This window comes from Tamandua tetradactyla, chromosome X (genome assembly GCF_023851605.1).
Source record: "Tamandua tetradactyla isolate mTamTet1 chromosome X, mTamTet1.pri, whole genome shotgun sequence".
NCBI lineage: Eukaryota > Metazoa > Chordata > Mammalia > Pilosa > Myrmecophagidae > Tamandua > Tamandua tetradactyla.
This window is the reverse complement of record NC_135353.1, coordinates 6,086,770-6,107,785: the sequence shown is the minus strand read 5'-3', so window position 1 is coordinate 6,107,785 and position 21,016 is coordinate 6,086,770. Positions and strand designations below refer to the sequence as shown.

At 45.5% G+C, this 21,016-nt stretch overlaps 1 protein-coding gene across 3 annotated transcripts in view; it reads left to right on the top strand.

The window, feature by feature from the left end:
- Nucleotides 1–11,533: 11,533 nt before the first annotated feature.
- PDZD4 (PDZ domain containing 4) overlaps nt 11,534–21,016 on the top strand; it is a 33,372-nt gene continuing 23,889 nt past the window's right edge. For 2 of the 3 annotated variants that reach the window (XM_077144985.1, XM_077144984.1), the window contains exon 1: nt 11,560–11,619. In XM_077144985.1, coding sequence (XP_077001100.1) covers nt 11,560–11,619 — 60 coding nt within the window. Of the gene's footprint in view, nt 11,620–21,016 lie in introns of all 3 variants that reach the window. The other variant, XM_077144986.1, reaches the window with a different exon arrangement.

Here is a 21,016-nt window from a genome sequence, read left to right as displayed (position 1 = left end):
CGTCAGCTTCCCATCGCCTTCCAACCTGTACTCGACCTTCTGTGTCTATGAATTTGCATATTATAACTATCTCCTATAAATGGAATCATACAATAGCTGTCCCTTTGTGCCTTGACTTATTTTACTTGACATGATGTCTTCGAAATTCATCCATGTTGTAACATGGACCTTTGTTCCTTTTTAAAGCTAATATTCCACTGTATGTCTATACCGCATTTTGTTTATCCATTCATCTGTCGATGGACATTTGACTTGCTTTCACCTTTGGCCTACTGTAAATAATGCTGTTATGAACATTGGTGCACAAATATCTGTCAGATCCCTGATTTTTATTCTTTTGGGTGTATACCTAGAAGTGGGATTGCCACGTCCTATGATAATTCTACATTTAACTTTTTGTGGAACCACCAAACTGTTTTCCAAATGCCAATCAAAAACGAAATGAGATACCATTTCACACCCGCTAGAATGGCTATTAAAACACAACAACAAAGTAACTTGTGTTACAAAGGCTGTGGAAAATAGGAACCCTCCTGCACTGTTTGTGGAAATGGAAAATCATGCAGCCACTGGGGAAAAAACTTGGCTGCTCCATCGATGGGTGAATGGATAGACAAAATATGGCATATACAAAATAATAGCTCTTTTCTGTCCCTTGAGCAGGACTCTTACTGACTTTTTTTCTGGGTGAAACTTCCCTGATGGAAGTCTTCTTGGCTCTCTTTGTTGTGGGAATTTACCCCCTGGCTTCTAGTAGGAAATTCCTGGCTTTTTTTGTGTGGCCTCTTTTGGGATCTCCTTTGAATTTTGGTCCTTTGGGCTTTATTTTGGTGCCTTAGGAAACAAGGGCTGTAAGATTTCTGACTTAGTGATCTGCATATTTTTCTTGGTAGGAGGCTGAGAAAAGAGAAACTAAATCTAATCTAAACCGAACCATTGAAGTTTTAAAACAGTACTACAGAAATCTGCCTAATCTTCCCTTCTGTCATCTAAACTCCCTTCTGGAACCCCTGTGAACGCCCCTTCCCCCCACCCCTACACCCCCTCCTCCTTGAACTCCAGCGCTGCTCCCTCTATTTGGCCTTCCTGATGGGGCATTGCAGTGACCGATTCGCCCTGGACCCATTTTCCCACTGAAGAGATTGTCTTTTAAGAACAATAAATAACTCTCACTTCAAACAGAGTCAAGAGGCTATCCTGGAGATTACTCTTATGCATTATATAGATATCTCTTTTTAGTTTATGGTGTATTGGAGTGGCTGGAGGGAAGTACCTGAAATTGTAGAGCTGTGTTCCAGTAGCCTTGATTCTTGAAGATGATTGCATAACGATACAGCTTTTACAATGGGACTGTGTGATTGTGAAAACTTTGTGTCTGATGCTCCTTGTATTCAGGGTATGGACAGATGAGTGAAAAAAAAAAAGGATAAAAATAAATAATGAAAGGGGATAAAGGGTAAAAAAATTGGGTAGATGGAAATGATAGTGGTCAATGAGAGGGAGGGGCAAGGGGTATGGGATATCTGGGGTTTATCTTCTTATTTCTTTTTCTGGAGTGATGCAAATGTTCTAAAAATGATCATGGTGATGAATACACAACTATGTGACGATATTGTGAACCGCTGATTGTATACTATAAATGGACTGTACGAGTGTGAAGATTTCTCAATAAAAATTTTTAAAAAGAGATTCTAATCCTAAAGGACGTAGTAAATAACTGAAATAAGGAACTAATGAAGTTCTCCAGACCTGTTACATGTTATCCAAAGTTGATTGACTTCCTTTGTTTCTAACGTGTATAAAAGTCACAAGAAAAATCATTACGAGGCTGGGAAATTTAGGAATTTCTCCAGCCTTCCCACTGATGTAAATAAAACCACCTTTTCCTCCAAAAAAAAAAAAACAAAACCAAACAGTAACTCTCTTCCAAGGAAATGGCTCTCCTGAATCCCCAGGTATCTCGAAATCTTTGGGGAGAAACTCTCCTGCAGGTGGGGGACACTCAACACCTTTCTGACTGACTCAGGACAAGCCACTTGGCTGTTGATGCTTTCTTGAGTCAGAAGACCTTGCTCGTGGTGGGAATTGACAATTTACCACGTGATTTGCCCTTCTTTCTCAGAAGCCTTATCCATTTCTCTAAAATCTCTGACCACTCAGCAAAATGTTCGCAGCTCTACTACCCTCCAGTTAACTCCTTTGAATGCAATTTGCTTATGAATTGGGGCATTCACATTCAACCCCACCCCACCCCCCCATTGCCAAGGACAAATGCTTAACCTCTGGTGCTCCCCTTATTACCACTTTATCTGACTATTCTCAGTTCTTCTGTGCTGTTATTCCTGACCATGCCTAAAATAATTTTCTTTGTGCCCTTTCAGCAAAGATTCTAATTTCACTTTGGGCAAGGAATTCCACAGATGTAAGGCAATTTGAAACTTCAGAGACCTCTCCGGGAAACTTCAGATCTTCCCAAAGTGACAACACCCCTGGCTCCTCATTCTTTGTAGATTTTGTTGTGGTTGTATTGTTTTTGTTTTTGCTTTTCACCACCTAAGCCCATCCCTTCAGCAACCTGAATCTTTTGATCTGTCCCCCTTCAAGCCCCTCCCTCCTCCCCCTCCCTCTCTCTAGCTCTGCCACACCTTTTCCTTCCCACCCCAGCCCTCAGCTCCTTGGGCTCTTGTCGAGCTCAAGGATTCCAAAAGCAACCACCTGAGGCTGAAAAACGTCATTGGAAGTAGACTCGATATTGTATCCATCCAGATGTACTTGGAAGACACCAGATGGTCACTTGCTGTCTTCTCAGTCCCTTGCCCCACATTTACTACACCCCCTCCGTAAGATTGCACACCAGGGCAAAGAAACTCTCCTCCACGAATGCCATTCTGTGTGTGTGTGGGGGGGAGGTGCTTTAAGCCTCATATTGCCTTGCCTCATCTGATAAAAACACAGTCTTGATAAAAATGTACAGTGGTAGTGATGGTTAATTTCATGGGCCAGCTTGGCTAGGTTATGGAGTCCACGTGACTGGTCAAGCAAGCACTGGCCTGCTCGTTATTGAGAAGGCATTTCCTTGATGGATTTATGTCGTTAGTTTTCCCTGACGCGCTCAAACACCCAATTCCTGAGACACTGGGGTTTCAAAGAGAAAATGAGTTTATTGCTAGGCGCGTAGTAGGACAGCAGATGGCCTAGCGTTCCAAAATCTGTCTCCCTGACCTGCAGTAATTCTGGTAGTTTTATTAGAGAAAAGATGGTCAGGGCTTAGGATAATGAGCACAGTGGCCCCAGGTGCTGTGATTAGAGGGGAAATCTCATTATTGGGCATGTGCAGATAGATTCCATGCTTAGTCACAGACTGTATGGAAGGAAATGGTGTAATGAGGTCTGTGTGACTTGTAAAGGTAAAGGTAGCTTTGGACTTGGGGTGGGTTAGTTCTGGGCTGACCCAAGATCCTTCATTAACAAATATTAGAGGCTGTCTTTAGTGATCACAAGACTCGAAAGTTGAAACACTGGATAACTGGGTACAAATGAAGGTTAGTCACAGGTTTTTGCAATCACAGGGGCAGAAGATAAAGGCTATGCAATCATTATCAGCGATCAAGGCAGCTGGGTTACAATTTAGAGATTTCAGGAATTTCCCTCTGTCTACTCCAATATATCAGAAAGCAAAAAAGAAGCTTCTATATAATGATTCCGTGATCAAAATCATCCCTTAAATCCTGATTTCTCGGTTACAATGGCATCTTTGGCTCATTGCATCAGCAACAAGAGATGGTCCCCAGCAGTGAGAGGCGCCTCCTCACCTGAACTATTGGAACCCTTAAAGGGGGAACTGAGGATTTCAGCAGTAAGAAAGAATGTCTTACTCTATTTCAGCCAACCAGCTTCTGGGGAATCCAACATCCCCTTCATCAGGTCTCCAACCTGAGGCCTATGGAATTCAGGCTTCCCAGTGCCCATAGCCATGGGAACCCGTTCCTATAATGATTCTCTTTATTTCCTATTGGTTAGGTTGTCTCTCTGGAGAATCCCGACTAATACCAGGGCCGGGATGAAAAGCCAACTTTGTAATATAAATCAGTGTGTTTTATATTCTTTCTGCCTTTATGTCTGAGTTATGGTTGAAAAATTTCAAATTAGAGCTATAAACTCTCTAGGTGTGCCTGCCTACCTACCTTTTTTTTTTCCTGCATGGGTAGGCACCGGGAATTGAACCCGGGTCTCCAGCATGGCAGGCAACAACTCTGCCCCTGAGCCACCACTGCCCACCTCGTATGTTTTTATATATTTATATATGTTATGTACGCATGATATTTTCTTACCTTGGATGTATTAGAAAATAACTTATAAAATCCCCGAAAAGGGTTCTAGTATGTGTACTTAGCTTAGAAATAAATGAGAACTTATAAAAATGAAATATTCCTAAAATTCCTGAAATCAAGAAAACTGAATGTCTAATAGTTCCAATATTTAAAAAAAGGAAAAAGTATCCTTATAGAAACTAGCTCAAATGCTTCAAAATTAGGTTCACAGAGTTAAGGTAAGTCCTTGGCAAACAGAACTAGTTTAGTATTGTTAGTTTAATCAAAACAGCTGTGTCCTCTGAGTTAGCAGTGATAAGGACAACACAAGCATATTTTTATTCTTAATTGACATGTTCTTCCTAAACTTATACAGGTTTACAGATCAAATAAGCTAGTATTACACCTACTAGATGTTTAAGATGATGCAAAATGTAAATTTGTGTTTAACTAGATTGAGTCATTCTGACAAACTCTATTTCAACATTAATTAAGTTTAAGTTTCATAATATGTCAGCTTAAAGACAGTTTCCAAGATCGTTTTTGTAACTTGAAATCTTTAACTTATGCTGCATTAAGCAAGTAAGGCATGCCAGATGCATTTCTTTTAAGGCAAAAGAGGGATCTTGTCCTCGATGATTTCTTCCTGGTCTCAAATCCTGTTTGCGATTTCCTTGAGGGCTCCGGGAAAATCCCAAAGCATCCTTCACCTTGCCAAAAGGGGGGTGCCAGAAATTAGGTTTATTTGCTATGTTAGGGGTGGTGGAGGAAACATTGTCAAGTCCTCAGTGCCTGATGGCAGACAGTAGCAGAGTGTTATCAGTCAGAATTTCGGTTATTCTTTTCAAATGTTACATGTACAGCAACCACAAAATTTCCTGGTCAATTGCCTTATTTTGGGGGAGTAAACCCTCATCAGATCTTTCACTTTCGTAAGACAGTAATAAGTGAATCAAGGCTATTTTAGGTCTTTTGTCATAAGCTGGATATTTTTTGTTGTTGTTTTATTCTGATGCTTTGCTGAAAACATTTGCAATCAAGTACAGGCCAGACATGTTTCTGGAAGATGATTGAATGATGACATGGCTGTCGCGGTGTGACTGTGTGGTTGTGAGAGCCTTGTGTCTGATGCTCCTTTTGTCTACCTTATCGATGGACAAGTAAAACATATGGATTAAAAATAAATAAATAATAGGGGGAACAAATGTTAAAATAAATTTGGTAGATTGAAATGCTGGTGATCAGTGAAGGGGAGGGGTAGGGTATGTATGAATTTTTTTGTCTTCTTTTTATTGCTTTTTCTGAATTGATGCAGATGTAAGAAATGATCATGATGATGAATATACAACTATGTGATGATAGTGTGAGTTATTGATTATAAAACAAGAATGGAATGATCATATGATAAGAATGTTTGTGTTTGTATGTGGTTATGTATCATAAATAAAAAATACATAAATTTAAAAAAAAGAAAGGGGGGGTAAGGGGTATGGTGTGTATGAATTTTTTTCTGTTGTCTTTTTATTGCTTTTTTCTGAATTGCCGCAAGTGTTCTAAGAAATGATTATGATGATGAATATACAACTATGTGATGATATTGTGAATTACTGATTATATACATAGAACAGAATGATCATGTGTTAAGAATGTTTGTGTTCCTTTATTGTCATATATTTTTTTAAATTAAAAATTAATAAAAAAAATTCTTAAAAAGGTACAGGCTAGAGCACTCGTCTCCAACAAAAACAGAGAAAAGGGCACCCTCAGAGACGCATGGTAAGGACTAGACCAGGTACTCTGAGGTCCAGGCTTCTAATGACATTGCTTAAGTAACTTTGAGACCATCCATTGGACTGAGTCCAGATTTCCTGAACACTACTGGAGAAGCTGATGTGTTCATGAAACCCAAGATGGAGCAGTGCAGGGGACACAGGACTGGCTGAACTGATCCAGGATGCTTATGGGCTTTGTTTGGATATGGCTGAGGCTTTAATGCTCTATTTGCTGAGAATAAGGAACTCCTTTCTCTTTTCCCTTAAACCATCTATAACTCAAAAGCAATTATGTTTTTCTTTCTGCCTGATTGCTCCAGAATTAGGAAAGTCTTATTGCGTATTCTTATTTTCAGGTCAGTATAATTATTTGCTTCGTGCATTAAGAATCTGTCCTCCTGCTTAGCAGGACATAATTGGAGACATGGGTTATAATACTAAGACTTTGACTGGAATGTCTTATTTAAAATGATACCCATTCAGAGTCCTCGCCTGCCGAGCCGGAGACCCGGGTTTGATTCCTGGAGCCTGCCCATGCCAAAAAATAAAAATAAAAATAAAATAAAATGATACCCATTGAATCAGATATGACCAGACACTTTCAGGGAACTAAGGTTGAGTTTATGGAACCAAGGCTTACAAAGTCTTCTTGGAAACCAGCCTGGTCCCTGTGGCCCTGTGAGCTTATAAAGCTTATAGCTTGCAAGCTTTATATCAAGCTTTATATCAACATTAAATTTCTTGAACATGATAACTGCACTTAAGATGGTCACATGTGAATATCCTTGTTTGTAGGAAATGTACATGGAAGTATTTTGTGCTCAAGGAACATAATGTTTGCAGCTTACTCAAATATTTAGAAGATAGATAGAAAGATAGATGGATAGAAAGCTAGGATGATATGGCAAATCTGGGCAGACGTGGAGAGGAATATGTTGGAGTTTTCTTTATGGGCTTTATACTATTTTTGTGACTGGCCTGGAAGTTTGAAATTATTTTGAAATAAGTTAAAAAAAAAAAAGAATAAAGAAAGAAAGAAAAGAAACTCAAAGAGCAGTGCTGCATAATCCAAAGATTTTACCCTAAACAACTGACATGCTGCCACCTCTTTTTTACAGGTGGTTCAACTGATCTTGCAGGAGAGAGGCCAAGCAGTCCTTAAGAGACTTCAGTTACCCCAGATGTATGACCCCTCCCACAAATATTATTTATCTGGAATAAAAGGGGTGGGGGGACTGGAAGTAATGTTGAATTTTCCCTGAACCCCTGTGATCCCGGAAAACAGTAGAGTTTAAGACCCCCCCCCATGACCAAGAGAGCCAGAACTTCCCTTTAGTGTGACCAAACTCCAAGACCTGCCCTTGACCTCCCTGTCCTCCCAGAATCCCCATAGAATGTATTCCATGTGAGCACCCCATGCCATTGCTTGACCTTCCCCAAAGGTCCTCTAGGACTTTCCCACTAGTTTAATCCAGTTCTTAAAAACCCTCCTAGCTTCTGCTGCAGGGGAATTGAGAGTTGCTTCTGGTCTCTCTCCCATCCCGATGGCCTTCTGGCCTGGTTCTCTCTTCCCTCTTGCATGTAGCTTTGAATAAAGTCTTCATGAGCGTCACCTTGTCCGGTGCAATTTGTTTCTTTGACAGTATTAATGAGATTTGACATTGATAGAGTGCCACGTGCTAGGCATTTTACATGCATTTATTTATTTAATCCTTACAGCAGTTCTGTAAAGCGGAGATGGGCAACTCTGGCTTTAGAGAGGAGACAGGATTGGTTTGGAGTAGGTTACTTCTGGGCAGTGACTCAATGAAGAAATAACCCATGGTTTAGGAGTTATGGATTCTCGTAATTTAAAGTCATGGAGCGTCTCACTCATGAATATCTTATGACTTTTTTGGTCCTTTGCCCACTAGATTCTAGGGTGAGTCTTATTTTACTGTCTGCGGCGATATCATCATAAATCAGGATAAAATCAGGGACTGAGAAGAGGTGACTGAAGATAAAAAGCCAGGAGAAAAGGTTTCATCATTTTAGGTTGCGGGATGCATCGTTATAGGTGTATATTTCCAACTTACATACAGGTTTAACATTAGGTTAGAAATACATAGGATTTTTTTTCTATTTATAGTCTATTCGTAATGCAGCTCTAAATATATTTTCCTCTCTGATCAGTTTTAAGTGTCAATTTCTTCCTAATTTATTTTCTGCTTTCGATTTTCAGAGAACAGTACTATGAATCAGATCCACTATCACAACAGCCTTTACAAGATAGTAAATCTTGGTAATTACCACATTTGAATAGCTATTTTCTTTGCCTTCCTAGGAAGTGTTTTTAGACAATGAGAAGAGAGCCTCAAATTGCATAAAAATAAGAGAACTCACATTGGTGGTAAAAATCCATCTCAATACCCTAGGGAAGTAGGGGCAGGTGAGTAAATCAGCATGTGAAAGCAAAGGCCACTTCCTCTCTTACCCTCAGTTCTCTTGGAGTTGAGTCACTCCCCAGTTCTCAGGTCCTCCGGATTTGGAATCGTATTTGATTACTAGTGATGATACGCTCCAGGTATCATAGAAGGCTTGAGGTTTTTAAAAGTGCTTCCCCATCCACCTGTAATTCCTTCCTGTCCTTCCTTCATCCTTCCCAAATCTCCTTGTCACTAAGCTCCTGTTGATTCCCAGGCCATGTGTCTTTTAGCTTCAACTCCTGCATTCCCACAGCTGATGCCATACAAATCCCAGCATGGTGGGGCTGGAAAGACCTTTAGAGAGACTTTCATAAGAACGCCCTCATTTCTCAAATGAAGAAACTGAGGTCTGATGAGATTAGGTAATTGGCAAGTTGAAGGTTCCCCAACCCAGCCCCTGGCTCCCCGCCTTTCAAGGCCATGAGTCCAGGTCTGACCGTTTAGCCCCTGCACAACCCACCCTCCCAATTCCAGCTCATTCTGCAGAGAGGTGGGAGGGCCATCTTTTTCAAACCCCATCTTCTTCAACTTGGGCTCCCTCCTCTACACTTAATGGACTTCTTATTGTAAAGCTGGGTTTGTTATGTATCCTTTTTTCATCAGCTTCCTCTTTGTATCTTGAACACATATATTTCCCTCATAGTGTATTAATTACACTGGAATGTGTGCTGCTTCCGCAGTGTCCTGAAAGTTCGGGTGTAATATATGTTTTATTTACCCAATACTTTTGAAATAGCTTGAGCTCTGCCGATTCTTTTCTGTGCCTCCCCACCATCTCTAATATTACACGGTGTTCTGAATTGGTGCCCAATACATAAAAATAAAGTTCCCTTCTAAGTCGAATGCAAATATAAAGAGACCTATCCTTTAGTTGTGGGCACCCTTCTTAACACGAGAAAGGCAGAACAGTCATTGCCCAAAGATCCCCATAGATTGGGAGAAGGATCAAAGGAGGAGGACGTAGAACACAGAGAATAGGATTTAACGTACGAGTTAGGCTGCTGAATTACTATTTAACATACGAGTATGACTGCTGAATCACTATATTAATATTCCTTCTGGCTTCCAGTGTTTTGGAGCAGCTAGAAGGAAAAATCTGAGATGGTGGCATGGCAGCCCATGACAAACTCTGGAATCAGTTCTGTAACTGCTTGTTGAAGTGTGCTTTGAAAATTATTGCTTTTTCTTTCTATGCTTGTGTATATGATAAACAACGTTTGTGAAAATAATCAAGAGGCCGAAGTCGGACCAGTAGATAAAACAGCAGGACCCAACCAGATGCTGTTTAAGAGAGACTCATCTCAGAGCCAATGACACACATAGGTTGAAGGGGAAAGGAGGGAAAAAACAATCCATGCAAACAGTAACCACAAGATCTCAGGCGTGGCTGAACTAACACCAGAGGAAACAGACTTCAAGTCCAAAACTCTAACAAGAGGGAGGGGCCACCAACTAGAGAATGCACCCCGGGACTGGTTATCCCTCTCTCCACCTGTCCACCAGCTCCAGTCCAAAGTTCTGCTTGCTGGGAGAAACCCGGGATAAGGCGCATCCCTCCTCCAGCTTCGGGGGCAGGCCCACCAGCCCTGATTCCCGTCCTCTCTCCGACTCGTCGGGGAGGAAAGGCTGGCTTTGCAGGACCTTCCCCGACCGCGGTTGTCTAATTAAACAGCCCTGTCTGGTTAATTAGTCCGTCACTTGCCAAGGCCTGGAAATGAAGCGTGCAGCAATTTAATCAAGGGATGTGCTGCGGCCGGGGGGCTCCGGCTCGGCGGCCCTCGCGGGCATCCCCTGGGAACCCAGCCCGCAATCGGCTGCTGCTTTCCAGGCACAGGCCTTCTCTCTCCGCGCCCGTGCAAGAAGAGGGGACGGGAGCCCGGGCAGGAGGAGGTGGAGGGGACATGAAGGCGGGTGGGCCTGAGCACCGGGCTGGGGCCGAGCAAGATGCAGGTACAGGCGGCAGCACCTCCAGGGCCCCGAGGCCCCCGAAGCCGCCCGGCGGGTTCCCCCCACGCCCCCGCTGGACCCCGCGCTTTGATGCATTTGCTTCATCTATTCATTTATCTGCTCGTGGTTAACAAAGGTGTACGCTTCAGTGACAGGGAGGGGACCGCCGAGTTGAAGGAGGAAAGAAGTCATTAAAGGGCCCGCGTTCGGTCTGCTCCCCCGGGACCTGGGGAAGGGGCTGGAATCGCGCCCCCCTCCCGAGGCCCCGAGCTCTCGGGGGACTTGAGGGGGCGGCGGGCCGGCGCCGGGGGTCGCGGGGTGTGTGCGGGGTGTGGGCCTGAGATCTCCCATCCCCGCCCCCCGGCCGAGGCCCCACCCCCGGGCCCGGGGCTCCCCACGCGCAGTCCCCGCGCCCACCCCGCCAGCTCCCTGCCCCCCTCCCCGCTCGCGCGCGCGCGCGCCCCGTGCCCGCGCCCCGCCCCCGTCCCCGCCGCGGGCGCGCGCGCGTGCCCGTCCTCCCGGGCGGGAGCTGGAGACGGCCGGGCGGCGGCGGGCCGGACGACAGGCGCCGGGGCGCGGCGGGGCGGACGAGGGCCGGAGCGCACGGGCAGGGCCTGGCCGCGGGCGGGGGTCGCCGCCGCCCCCCACTCGGCGGGCCGGGCTCCGGGGCCGGCGGCCATGGGCGCGAGCCCGAGGCGGCAGCGGCGGGCCCCGCGGGCGGGGAGGCGCGCAGCCCCCGGCCCCTGACGGCCCGGCGCGCCCCCGCGCTCCTGGGGGGCCGTAGCCAGGCCACGCCCGGCGCGCCCGCCCGTCGCCCGCTGCCCTTTTCTCCTGGCCGGGTGCGAGGGAGCATGCTCGCGCCTGGCCCCAGGCAGCTAAGAGTTAACCCGAGGGGCCCGGAGCTGCCCCCTCCTGGGGGGCACGCCCCCCTCCCTCGCTAGGCCCCCGCCCACCTGCCTAGGCTATGGCTCCCGGCCCCGGCCCGGGACCCGAGGGTCCCCGCAGGGCCCAGTGAGAGGTTGTCCGCGCGTTTCCGCCCTCCTCCTCCCCTCGCCGGCCAGCACCATGGGATGTAATATGTGCGTGGTCCAGAAGCCGGAGGAGCAGTACAAAGTGATGCTTCAGGTAGGGAGGCCGGGCCGCCGGCGCGACGGGGGCGGGGGTCTCGGTGCGGGGGAACAAGCAGCCGCGTGGGGCCACCCTCCCCCAGGGCCCGGTGGAGTTGGGGGGGCCCCGCACGGTGTGGGAGCGCAGGGGAGAAGGGGAAGGCTCGGGGAGGCAGGGCTCGGGGACCCTCCTCATCCCGGATCTGGGGCTCCGCTGGGTGTCGGTGCTCCCGAGGAACCGGCCGCAAGCCGGGGGGTGGGGGTGGGAAGCGGGGCGGGCCTGGTGGGGGAGTGGCGGGCGGTCGGCGGCGCTGGGCGCCCCGGGTCCACATCGGCCCGGCCGGGGAAGTTGGGCTAGGTCCGGGTCCCGGCGCGCTCTGGCGGGGCCTCGGGGAGCGGGGGTGGGGGTGGGGGTGGGGCGCGGGAGATGCGGGCGGGCCGGAGCGGGATGGGAGGTTGCGTAGCAACCGGCTGCGTTCCCTGCACACGCTTTCCCCGCCGGACCCGGGGCGGGGGAGGGCGCTGGGCGCGGGCGGGGCGGGGGGGGAGGCCGGATCCCCGGCCCCGCAGGCCTGGGCCGCCGGGGCGCTTTGGGGGCGAGGGGACACCTGGCCGCGCGCCCGGGGACGGGGAGGCCAGACCGGCGACACCGAGCGGGGCTTCTCTGCCTGTGCGTGGCCTGACTACGTGAGTGCGTGAGTGTGCCCCGTCTGTGTGTGTGTGTGTGCGGAGGCCCCTCCGGCCCCGCGCGTGTCTACTTTCTGTGCAGACGCTGCTACCTGTCTAGAGAAATGTCGGGAATGTTGTGCGCGGAGACCCTCGAGGGTCGAGGGGAAGGGGGTCAACGACAGAAAGAGGGGGTCGGGAACCCAGGGCCGGGCGGGGCGCAGACAGGTAAGGGCGCTCAGGTGCGAGCCCCCAGGTTGGATTTATTGGGTGCGATCCAGAGCGGGGGGGTCGCGCCCCGCTAGTGCAGTAGGCTCATCAGATCGAGAGGAGAAAAGCGCTGTAGGCGTCGGCGGGGACTGGGTAACTGATGGGAATCTGGGTCTGGGGGACGCCGAGGGAGCCCAGCACTCCGCGCCCGGAGCGCGGTGCCTCTTGCCTCGGGCTGGGCCGACCCCGAGCGCGTGGGGGTGGCGGTGGGGGCCCTGCAAAGAGCGGACTCGTCCCCCGCCCGCCCCGGTCCCTGGCGGCTCCGGCTTAGCCCCGGTACGCTCCTCGCCCGCAATCCCAATTCCTTCTCTGCCCGCGCACAGCCTCTGCTGTTCCCGCCCGCTGCCCTCCCTCCCCCTGCTCCAACCCCCATTCTCTCCTCCCGCTGCGTTTCTCTCTCTTGTTCCCGCCTTTGGGAAACCTCGTCTTGACGAATGCCATTTGCCCCCGGTGAGTCGGGGGTTCAGGAATCGCCCAGCCTCGGTCCGGAGAGGCGCCGTGTGGAAGCCAGGGGCTGGGGCTGAGGCTGGGGCTGGGGTGCGGGCAGTAGGCGGGCCGGGCCTATTTCATTGATGGGGAGCCAGCTCCCCTTTTGGCTGTTTCTGCTCCTGCGATCGTTCTATCACGTGGCAAGCGATTCCTCTAGGGCCGAGTGTCTTAATTTCTTGGAGAAGGATGGGCGTAGTGCTCCGCGCTTAAGGGAGGGATTGGGGCAGGGGGTCCTCAAGAGAGGGGCCTTGCTGGCCCGCCACCTCGGCGCTCTTTCTTGGTGGGTGCGGACCTGCTCCTAGGGCGACCCTTCCCCCCTTTTCAAGCTCCTGCTGCAGTTTGGGCGCAAACCTTCACTTTGCTCATAGCCCCTTGGCATGAGCCAGGTGGGATTGAGTTCTAGAAGAGGAACTAGGAGAGTGACATTATCAAGATGGCATCAGAAGACATGCTGCTGTATGTGTCCCCCTCTCCCCCCTCAAGAAGCAGCAAAGGGCAGAATCAACGTCCTCACAACTATGGAAGACAATTGAGACTAGAGAACAATTCAATAGAATGCTGAATCAGAAAAAAATAAAAATAAATAAATAAGTAATGCCACGAATTTATCCTTCCAGATTCTTCTCCCCTGCTCAGTCCATGGGGCAGGTTGTCTGACTCCTAGTGGTGGCTCAGCAGATCAGGCTGAATTCAACCATGGGTCCCTGGGACCTGACTGGCCCTCAGTAGTGGCCTGGTGGCTTGTGCACACTTAAGTCTGGGTTCCTGAGACCTCACCTCCCCACAGCGGCGGCAGTTTGGCAGCCAGGAGCGTTTCCAATGCAGAGTCCAGGGGCCTGATTATTCATGCACTTAAATGAAAATATTGGGTGTCTTTGTACATCCATCCAAGCTGCTTCTTTGGAAGACAGACTCAGGTCTCAGGTCTGGGTCCCCTAATTCAGAAGTTCCCTGGGGTAGGGGAAGTAGCAGGGAGAGGGGGGAGTTGAGCCACAGAGCTGCAGACCCAGAGCTGAAAGTGGGAGTGGAGCTGAGCTGATCAAATACAATCAAAACAAAGAGCACATGGGGATGTATGCACAACTATGTGATGATGCTGTGAGCCATCAATATAGACCAATAGAATCCAGTTGAGAGTTCAGAAATAAACCATATTTACATGTACGGTTAACTGATTTTTTAAAATGCAATTTTATTGATATATATTCACATACCATATAATCTTCCAAAGTATACAATGATTCAATGTTATCATATAGCTGTGCATTCATCACCACAATCAGTTTTTTAAACTTCTGATATAGTTTTCTTGATTTGGATTAGACATTTCATATACAGCAGTTAATCTAGAAAAATACAGTTTAAAAAATCTTCAACAGACCATGCTCCCTGTAACAAAACCTTCCAAACCCTGTTTGATTATACAAATCAATCTGCATTAGTAATGTAAAAGAAATTCTCAAATTTAGCAATGTCATTTTCCAACTACAATCAATTTTTAAACATTTTCATTACCCCCAAAATAAAATGCAAACAAAAATGAAAAATAACACCCAAAATATCCTGTACCCCTTATCCCTCCCCCATTTATTTATTTTAATTTATTTATTTGTCTTTTTTTTTCTTACTTGTCTGTCCATACACTGGATAAGCAAGTGTGAGTCACAAGGTTCTCACAATCACAGGTCAAACTGTAAAAGCTATATAGTTATAGTATCATCTTCAGGAATCAAGGCTACTAGATTACAGTTCAACAGTTTTAGGTACTTCCCTCTAGCCACTTCAATACACCATACACTAAAAAGGGATATCTATATCATGTGTAAGAATAACTTCCAGGATAACCTCTAGACTCTGTTTGAAATCTCTCAGCCACTGAATCTTTATTTTGTCTCATTTCTCTCTTCCCCCTTTTGGTCAAGAAGGCTTGATCCCTTGATGCCAGGTCCCTGCTCATCCCGTGATTCTGTCCCACATTGCCAGGGAGATTTACACCCCTGGGAGTCATGTCCCACATGGGGGGGGGGGGCAGTGAGTTCCCCTGTCAGATTGTCTTAGAGAGAGATGACCAACTGCTTTTTGACAAGGATGCCATGTACATTGATTGGGGAAAAGAATGGTCTCTTCAACAAATGGTACTGGGAAAACTGGATATCTGCTTGCAAAAGAATGAAGCTGGACCCCTACCTCACGCCATATATAAAAATTAACTCTAAATAGTCAGTCCTAAACATCATAGCTAACATGATGAAGAAAACATGGGGGCAGGGGGAACCTTCATAACCTGGGACTTGGTAATGAATTCTTAGCCATGACCTCAAAGGCACATGGAACAAAAGAAAAAATATATAACTTACGCCTCATGAAATTTTAGAACTTTTGTACATCAGAGAACACTATCAAGAAAGTGAAAAGATATGCTAACTAAATATATCTGATAAGAGTTTCATATCTAGAATATATAAAAAACTGCTGCTACAATGCAATGACAAAAAGAAAGTCCTATTAAAAATGTGCAAAGGACTTGAGTAGATAATTCTCCGATTGAGTTACTGAGTTGTAGGAGTTCTTGCCCACCTCATGTATTTTTTCTTTTGTTGCTTGTGCTTTTGATGTTAAGTCTAAGAATCCACTGCCTAATACAAGGTCTGCAAGCCATTCCCCTATGTTTTCTTCTGAGTGTTTTCTAGTTTTAGCTCTTACATTTAGGTCAGTGATCCAAGCAAGGGAGAGGGTGTAATTGTAAATATAACCCTGCATCCATTGCAGTTCTTTTCAAGAATCAATCTTTTTGCACTTTGATGCTTTCACTATTCTTAGGAACCTCACCAATTAATTGTGAGCTGGTTTGCTCATTTAAGGGCCTTATGGGCTAAATTAAAGGCTTGGATGGAGAAGGCATGGTTGCTTGGATGGAAGCTTCATGTAACTAAGAGGAGGGTTGGAATTTGGGTTGCCATTGTGGTGTGATTGTGGGATGCCAGACTAAGGCGTGATGCGGAATTTTGTTTGGTAGGTAGTGGGGATTCTCTACAGTTGGGATGGCAAGTAGGTTTTTAGCTCAAGCATCAGCTCTTAAAGATTGGCAGTGCATCAAGAAGGCTTAAGAGACCACATGCAATCAGCTGAGAAGAGGGTGATGAGTAGTGATGTCTGCCCCAGCACAAGACTGCTGACTGGTAGAATGTAAACCATGTGTCTGCCAGGCACGTGCTGAAAGTTTTTGAATGGGATAAGCTGTGAGAGTAAAGTTGAGCAGAGGCATCACTAACTTGGGACATGGTAGATTTAAGTCCTGGTCACAGTTTTGTCACCATTTAGCTGTATGACCTTGGTCAAACGCTTATCCTCCTTGGGCCTGAGTTTGTTTGTTTTTAATTAGAGCAGTTGGGGGTTCACAAAAAATCATGCGGAAAGTAGAGTTCACATAACCCCTCCCATACACATATAATTTTTCCGATTAACATTTTACATTAATGTGGCAACTTTTTTTACAATTCATGAAACAATATTATTATTATACCCTTAACTATGGTCCATAGTTTATGATAGGGTTCACTCTTTGTGTTATACAGTTCTGTGTTTTTTGTTTTTTTTTTATTTTGATAACTTATGCAACCTGAAATTTCCATTTTACCCACTTTCAATTAATTAATTGCATTCCCAAAGTTGTGCCTCCATCGACACGATCCATTGCCAAAATCTTTCCGTCACCTGGAACTGAAGTTCTGTACCAATTAAGCATTAACTCCCCTTTCCCCAGCAATCTGTATTCTAGTTTCTCTCTGTATGAATTTGCATATTCTACTTATTTCATATGAGTGAGATAATATAATCATTGTCCTTTTGTGTCTGGTTTATTTTACCAAACATGATGTCTTCACGGTTCATCCATGTTGTCCTGTGTATCAGAACATCATTCCTTTTTACGGCCAAATAATATTCCACTGTATTTATATACCACGTTTTGTTCATCCACTCAATGGTTGATGGACACTTGGGTTGTGCTGCTCTGAACATCAGTGTGCTGATATCTGTTTGAGTTCCTGCTTTCAGTTCTTTTGGATATATACCTAGAAGTAGGATTGCTGGACCACAAGGGAATTCTGTACTTAATTTTCTGAGGAATTGCCAAACCGTTTTCCACAGTGGCTGCACCATTTTACATTGCTACCAATGATGTTTGAGGGTTTCTCTTTCTCTGTATCCTCTGCCACGTAAATCTGTTTTTTTTGATAGTAGCTGTTCTGGTGAGTGTGAAATAGCATTTCATTGTGGTTTTCATTTAGTTTTATGACTTTAGCTCTTTTATTTAGTTTCTTGATCCATTTTTCAGTTAATTTTTGAGTGTAGCTGTTCATCTTCATTCTTTTAGATGTAGACAGCCAACTTTCCTACTACCGTTTGTGGAACAGACTGTTCTTTTCCTGTTGAGTGGAGCTGGCAATCTTGTCGAAATTATTTGGCCATAGATGCATGGGTTTCTTTCTTTTTTTTAATAATTTATTTTGTATTTTCAAACCAAAACAACATACAAACATGAACATTCTTAACATACAAACATTCTGTGTATGGTGTACAGTCAATGGCTCACAATATCATCACATGGTAGTGTATTCATCAGCATGGGTTTATTTCTGAGCTCTTGATTCTATTCCATTGGTCTATATGTCTAGCTGTTTGTAAATACCATGCTGTTTTGATTACTGTAGCTTCATAATGAGTTTTGAAATAGTACAGTGTGAATACTTCAACTTTGTTTTTTTCAAGATTGCATTGCTATTGCACTGCCCATGCAATTCCATATGCATTTGAGGATTGGCTTTTCCTTTTCTTCCAAAAAGGCTGTTGGGATTTTTTTTTTTAATTTATTTTTTATTTTTTTATTTTTTACATGGGCAGGCACTGGGAATCGAACCCAGGTCCTCTGGCATGGCAGGTGAGCACTCTGCCTGCTGAGCCACCGTGGCCCGCCCAGCTGTTGGGATTTTGATAGGTATTGGATTGGCTCTGTAGATCATTTTGGGTAATATTGCCATCTTATCAATATTAAGTCTTGCAATCAATAAATATGAAATGTCTTTCTATTTATTTAAGTCTTTAATTTCTCTTGGCAGTATTTGTACTAATTTTTCACATCATTGGTTAATTTTATCCCTAGGTATTTTATTCTTTTCGATTCTATTGTAAATTAAATCATTTCTCTAAATTCCATTTTGGATTGTTCATTGTTGGTGTATAGAAATATGACAGATTTTTGCATGTGGATCTTGTATCCTGCCACTTTGCTGAATTTGGTTATTAGCTCTGCCACTTTTCTTATGGATTCTTTGGGATTTTTCTATATATACATTGATGTCCTCAGGAAATAGACATAGTTTTACTTCTTCCTTTCAAATTTGGGTGCCTTTGATTTCCTATTTTTTTTTTTTTTTTTTGGCATGGGCAGGCACCAGGAATTGAACCCAGGTCTCTGGCATGGCAGGTGAGAACTCTGCTTGCTGAGCCACAGTGGCCTGCCCTTTGATTTCCTTTTCTTGCCTAATTGTTCTGGCTAGTAATTCTAGTACAATGTTAAATAGCAGTGGTGAAAACAGGCATCCTTGTTGCAGTCTTAAGGGGAAAGCTTCAGTTTTTTTCTATTGAGTATGATGTTGGCTGTGAATTTTCCATGTGTCCCTTATCATCTTGAGAAAGTTCAATTCTGCCCTAACCAAGATGATCATGTGGTTCTTTTCCACCATTCTGTTAATGATAAAATGGAAAAGAACCTTCAGTTTAACACTGATTTATTTTCTTATGTCAAATCGCCCTTGCATTCCTGGGATAAATCCCATTTGATCTTGGTGTATAAACCTCTTAAAGTGCTGTCAGATTCTGTTTTGCTAATATTTCATTGAGGATTTTTGCATCTATGTTCATGAGGGATATTGGTGTGTAATTTTTTTCTGATATCTTTATCTGGCTTTGGTATCCGGGTAATAGTGGCCTCACAGAATGAGTTAGCAAGTATTCCTTCCATTTGAATTTTTTTTTTTTGCAAGGGTTCGAGAAGGCTTGTTAATTCTTGGAATGTTTGGTAGACTTCATTCGTGAGGTCCTCTGGTCCTCATAAATATGTGATAAACAAAAGCAGGCTTCCAACCCACACAGCCCATTCCTTCCTGGTGCAGAGGGGCCCCTGCTCTTCCTCCAGCTTCAAGGAGAGAGTCCCACCATCCATCTTCTCCCCTCAGCCCACATCAGGAGAGGTCACATGACATCTTTCCACCTTGCTAAGAGTCAACTGTTGCTGAGCACACACTGTGCCCCTCACCATCCTGGAAGCTCTACTGGCCAAACTCCTGCCGCCTCCCTCTGGAGCCTCTTATAACGGAGCATAGAGTCCACTGTGTAGTGGAGAAGGGTGGACGGTGCTGCTGAGAGCAGGGCAGCAGGGTGTGGGCAGAGGGTGTTTTCCTCCCCTCTCCTCTGTCATTGTCCCCCATAGCGGTTCTCTCTACCCAATATGCAACAGCACTGCCTCAGTACCTCCGGGAAAGAGTTGTCAGGTGGGGTAAGCCGAGAGGCACTAAATTTCAACAGCTTCTCCTCTAGACAAGGCCACCACACTGCACTGTTGTCCCTGCAGTTTAAATGACCCTCTTCCTTTACTTCAGGCTTCCTGAAGTAAAGAGTTCCTGAGTTTTACTCAATGACCCATTGACATAAAACTCAAGAAAGTTCAGACGAATCGATAGTGTCAGAACGTGGACCAGCATTTGCCTGGGGAGAGGAGGGGGCAGGGATGGGCAGAAGGGATGATGGAAATGACCCAGATCTTTTTTTTTTATATTCTGAAAAATAAAGTACATGCAAAAAAGCAATATATTTGAAAGCACATCAGAACAAATAGTTGTACAACAGATTTCAGAGTTTGGTATGGGTTACAATTCCACAATTTTAGGTTTTTCCTTCTAGCTGCTCCAAGACACTGGAGACTAAAAAAAGTATCAATGTAATGATTCAGCAATCATATTCATTTGTTAAACCCTACCTTCTCTGTTATAACTCCACCATCACCTTTGATCCTTTTACCATTCCTTAGTGGTATTTGGGCTATGCCCATTCTAACTTTTTCATGTTGGAAGGAAGGGGCTGTCAGTAACATGGGATAGGGGGATGGAACTAGTTGATGTTCTGGAGAGGCTGGTCCCTCTGGGATTCAGGAGCCCATCCTGACTTAGGAACCCATTTGGAGTTTATAGGTTTCTGAAAAGTTATCAGTGCATGGAACCTTTGTAGAATCTCAGATGACCCCCTAGGTGTTCTTTAGGGTTGGCAGGAATAATTTTAGTTGGGTTTGGCAAACCATGATAAATAGCAGTGTCTAGCTGGAGCATCTGTAAGGGTGGCCTCCAGAGTAGCCTCTTGACTGTATTTGAACTCTCTCAGCCACTGATATTTTATTAGTTATACTTCTTTTCCCCCTTTTGGTCAGGACAGCATTGTCAAGCCCACGGTGCCAGGGCCAGACTCATCTCTGGGAGTCAACTTCCACGTTGCCAGGGAAACTTTCACCCCTGGATGTCATGTCCCATGTAGTGGGGAGGGCAATGATTTCACTTGCAGAGTTGGGCTTAGAGAGACTGAGGCCACATCTGAGCAGCAACAGAGGTCCTCTGGAAGCAACTCTCAGGCATAGCTGTAGGTAGGCTTTGCTTTTCTGCTACATAAATAATCTTCACAAGATCAAGGGCTTTTCATGAGATTGAGAAAGCCTACTTGACTGAAAGGAGGAAGAGAAAGAAGATGAAATACTGAGAGATTTAGTTTATAGCGTGTTGGAGAGGCTAGAGGGAAGTACCTGAAACTGTTGAGCTGTGTTCCAGTAGCCATGTTTCTTGAAGATGATTGTATAATGATATGGCTTTTGCATTGTGACTGTGTGATTGTGAAAACCATGTGTCTGATGCTCCTTTTATCCAGGGTATGAGCAGATGAGTAAAAAA